General features: G+C 52.2%; 1 protein-coding gene across 1 annotated transcript; it reads left to right on the top strand.

Annotated features, from left to right (window-relative positions):
- Positions 1 to 1,214: 1,214 nt before the first annotated feature.
- Positions 1,215 to 3,239, top strand: LOC123071525 (putative UDP-rhamnose:rhamnosyltransferase 1). Its single transcript, XM_044495102.1, has one exon. It carries the CDS (start codon positions 1,616 to 1,618, stop codon positions 3,020 to 3,022), a length of 1,407 nt encoding a protein of 468 aa, XP_044351037.1. The 5' UTR covers positions 1,215 to 1,615; the 3' UTR covers positions 3,023 to 3,239.
- Positions 3,240 to 4,756: the final 1,517 nt, after the last annotated feature.

The following is a 4,756-nucleotide window of genomic DNA, read 5'->3' as shown; positions in this document are numbered from 1 at the left end:
TAGACAAACCCATTTTCAATTGGCATACAGTCATATTGGTTAACACAGTGCAGCCCGGCTTTACCCGTGGCGCGTGAACGACCGCCCAAGACGGCACATGTGGACAGATCAGTTGACCAGCCAACCAAACAGAAATCCTGGGCAAACGTCCGCGCAAGCCAAACAGCTTAGCGGGAGGGCAACAATGTTGCGAGGGCAGGCCTAGACTCACCTCCCGCGGGCGGGCCAATGTCGGACATCATTAAGAGCAACTCAAATAGATCTCATATCTATAAAGAAACTACCGTTTAAGGCAAGTTTTGGTGAAAAAATGTCTCCAACAGATCCTGTAAAAGTTAAAGAATCATGTAAACTTGGCCCCAGCTTCCTACCGGGGCCACGACAGGCTATCACATTCATCGGCCGGATGGTGTTGTACCTGGTTCACGATCGGTATTACTCTTTGCCAATGTGTTATTTTTTATTGGCATACCGTGACATGGGCTAACGTTGTGGTTGCATAGAAGGGTTGGGCCCAACAGATATCTCGTCTGTATGGTTTCTATACGTGCAACAGACTTAGTGCAAAGAAAGGCGCCTCCACAGACCGATGCTGCCATTTATCGCCTTTGTTATTTTTATCGCACTGTTCTCCCATCCTACCAAAATTGTATACGTTTAGGAGGTTGTGTCTAAGTGTGACAATGTACGAACAAAAGATTGCTATGATCAAGGGGGAGTTAACCGAATTGTCACATATTTATGCTTAGACACCTCGAATTATAGGACAAACCTGAACAAACTAGTATTGCCAACTATTATTACATAATGATTGTTAAGAAGTATATTACAATTCAATAAATGCTGGGAAGTAGCATGACAAGCGACAAGTCGCCACGTCATTCTTCTTCTTCTTCTTCTTCTTCTTCTTTGTCTCCCTTCCTCCTCAACGAACCTTTGCTTGTCTCACACCTTTGGTGAGGGTTCTCGATTTATTCGTGCTAATCACCTTTACGGATGATTTTTTTTTCTTCGATAAAGGGCGATCTTATTATCTCAGAATGTAGCATCAAAGAGATACAAAACATTCTTAAACAGATATATCTAACACTGAAATATGTTTAGATGCATCCGTGATCGACAAGTAATATGAGTTGAGGGGAGTATTTCATTTTTGGGATATAGTTGGTCTCTACGCCAATGACCCGACGGGCCATCTAGTGATACTTGTAAAGACCAAGTACTTACCTCTAACTTCCTGAATCAGGGAGTCCACTCATTCCAGGATAACCCAAGCTAGCGCGTGCCACTGTACGTAACCGTCGGCGCAACAGGAAGGAGCCAGCTGTGGCCTGCATTTGCACAAACGACATCGCTGTCATGTCACGCAGATTTAGTACCTACCTCCAAGTACGGCGAATGGCGGCACACCACACCAAGGAAACATCTTCCCTGACGCAGTTAACACTGACTCGCTGGCTTTCCCAAAACATCAAGATGACTGATTGATCCGGTTCCAGTTTTATATGCTCCGCTCGTTGGCCGCTGGCAAATCTGTGAACTCCAAAGAAAGCATCACGCAGCTGGGAAATCCTGCCCTCCTCCATTGCCGAAGCATAATTTCCTGACACCTCAGATGGACACCAAGGACGGTGGCAAGATGCACGTCGTCATGCTGCCATGGCTGGCCTTCGGCCACGTGCTCCCGTTCACGGAGTTCGCCAAGCGAGTGGCCCGGCAGGGTCACCGGGTCACCTTCCTCTCCACGCCGAGGAACACCCGCCGCCTCATCGACATCCCGCCGGGCCTCGCCGGCCTCATCCGCGTCGTGGACGTCCAGCTGCCGCGCGTCGAGCACCTGCCGGAGCACGCCGAGGCGACCATCGACCTCCCCTCCGACGACCTCCGCCCGTACCTGCGCCGCGCCTACGACGCCGCCTTCCAGCGCGAGCTCTCGCTGTTGCTCCAGGAGGCGAAGCCGGACTGGGTCCTCGTCGACTACGCGTCGTACTGGGCGCCGGCGGCCGCGGCGAGGCACGGCGTGCCGTGCGCGTTCCTCAGCCTATTCGGCGCCGCGGCGCTCAGCTTCTTCGGGACTCCGGAGGCGCTCCTCGGCCTCGGGAGGCACGCCAAGACGGAGCCGGCGCACTTCACCGTCGTCCCCGAGTACGTCCCGTTCCCGACCACCGTCGCATTCCGCGGCTACGAGGCGCGCGGGATGTTCAAGCCAAGGATGGTCCCGGTTGACTCCGGCGTGTCGGAGGACTACCGGTACGCCAAGACCATCCAAGGGTGCCGGCTCGTGGGCATCAGGAGCAGCACGGAGTTTGAGCCTGAGTGGCTGCAGCTGCTCGGCGAGCTCTACGAGAAGCCGGTGATCCCGGTCGGCCTGTTCCCTCCGGCGCCGCAGCAAGACGTGGCCGGCCACGAGGCGACGCTGCGCTGGCTAGACGTACAGGCTCCGAGCTCCGTCGTGTACGCGGCCTTCGGCAGCGAGGTGAAGCTGACGAGCACGCAGCTGCAACGGATCGCTCTCGGCCTGCAGGCGTCCGGGCTGCCCTTCATCTGGGCATTCAGGGCGCCGACCGACGCCGTCTCCGGCGGCCTGCCCGAGGGCTTCGAGGAGCGAGTCGCCGGCCGGGGAGTCGTGTGCCGAGGCTGGGTGCCCCAGGTGAGATTCCTGGCCCATGCATCAGTCGGGGGGTTCCTTACGCACGCCGGCTGGAACTCCATCACCGAGGGCCTGGCGCAGGGCGTGAGGCTGGTGCTGCTGCCGCTGGTGTTCGAGCAGGGCCTCAACGCAAGGAACCTGGTGGACAAGAAGATCAGCATGGAGGTGGCGCGGGACGAGCAGGACGGGTCGTTTGCCGCCGACGACATCGCGGCGGCTCTGAGGAGGGTCATGGTGGAAGGCGAAGGGGAGCAGTTCGGGGCCAAGGTGAAGGAGCTCGTTAAAGTGTTTGGGGACGACGAGGTGAATGATACGTGTGTGCGAGATTTTCTCCGGCACCTGTCGGAGCACAGCAAAAAGAACCAAGGATAGGACCAAACTTCAGATATCACCATATCTTTCAGTCTTTGTTTGGTAGAAGTGGATTTGAGAGGTTTGGAGAGGAGGGGATTCGGTGAATCCCCTTTTTGACTCAATCCCCTCAAATCCACTTGAAACCCACAAACCCCTCCAATCACAATCCTCTCCATACGAAACAATTGTTTGGTAGGCAGGGATTGCAATATTGTGCAAACATCTAAAAATGCAATCTTTTATCAAGAGGAGCTTGCTGCAAAATTGTAAAGTCTTCAAATAAGAATGTGACCTGCTACAGGGGAATAATTTTTTAGCAACATCATAAATTTGCATCGATATCTCACCGCATGCATGAAGTATATCACAACAACATAATTTCTTATAACATCATTACATGTAATCAACATGCCATTTGTGATCTTTCACTTAACACGCAACACTGAACTGAACATTCAGTTCACAGTACAATGGTCTGAACATTGAACTGAAACACTAACACTAAAACTTCAGTACACTGAACTGAAGCACTAACATGTAGTATAATACCCAGGAAAAGGGGGAGAGATCGGAGCAGAGGTTTGCGGTGAGGACGAGAGGAGTAGGTGAGGGGAGGAAGCAACAGGGAGAGATCAACACTTTTCCATTTCTGAACCCCAACAGTGGCATCGTTTGCTTAAGTATCAGAGGGAGTCCTGGATTAAGGGGTCCTCGGACAGCCGGACTATTAACATGGGCAGGACTGTCGGGCTATGAAGATACAAGACAAAAGATTTCTTCCCGTGTATGGATGAGACTCTCCTTTGCGTGGATGGCAAGCTTGGCGATTCGGATATGTATATTCCTTTCTTTGTAACCGACTTTGTATAACCCTAGTCCCCTCCGGTGTCTATATAAACTATAGGGTTTAGTCCGTAGAGGCAATCAAAATCACATATGCTAGACTTCTAGAGTTTTAGCCATTACGATCTCGTGGTAGATCAACTCTTGTAATACTCATATTCATCAAGATCAACCAAGCAGGAAGTAGGGTATTACCTCCATAGAGAGGGCCTGAACCTAGGTAAACATTGTGTCCCCTGCCTCCTGTTACCATTAGCCTTAGACGCACAGTTCGGGACCCCCTACCCGAGATCCGCCGGTTTTGACACCGACATTGGTGCTTTCATTGAGAGTTCCGTTGTGACGTCGAAGATAGGATTGATGGCTCGCCTTGTTATCAAGGACAACATCACCTCCGGAGAAGCCTGGCCTCAGGCTAACCCCTCCGGCTGGGCGGCTTCACTATGACCGCCCGTTCGGCCGTCGGGCCGACGATGACTTCTCGGGTCATCGAAAATCGCCTCCGCGTCAACTCAGAATACTCCAAACAGATGGATTCAACAAAGTTGTCATCTTTAAACAAATTCCTGGATCGCATCGCTGCCTTGGGAGTCACTACAGACTACGATCGGATTGGGCTTAAACCCGATCAGAGAGAAATTGAATCTCCGCCGATCACCCATCAGATAGCGGTAGTGGAGGAGCAATACAACAACTCTGCCTCTATATTGAGGACGAACTATGTTTGGATTTCCGAGCTCACAGAGCCGGATACCCACCCGCGGGAAGACGTGCCCCGTACTCCAAACCTAGAGTCGGATTGTGGGCCTAAAAAAATGGTTGATATCCCGGAGCCCGAACTGTTAAGCTCGGAAGTTTCTCAAACTCTGGATCCCAGATTGGTTCAGGGTTCGGACTTAAATCCACCCA

Source organism: Triticum aestivum, chromosome 3B (genome assembly GCF_018294505.1).
Source record: "Triticum aestivum cultivar Chinese Spring chromosome 3B, IWGSC CS RefSeq v2.1, whole genome shotgun sequence".
Lineage (NCBI taxonomy): Eukaryota > Viridiplantae > Streptophyta > Magnoliopsida > Poales > Poaceae > Triticum > Triticum aestivum.
Note: the sequence above shows the minus strand (reverse complement) of the source record. Positions and strands in the feature narration are given on the sequence as shown.

Coding starts and splice junctions, on each gene's coding strand:
- LOC123071525 (XM_044495102.1), top strand. CDS start 1,616: ATGGACACCAAGGACGGTGGCAAGATGCACGTCGTCATGCTGCCATGG.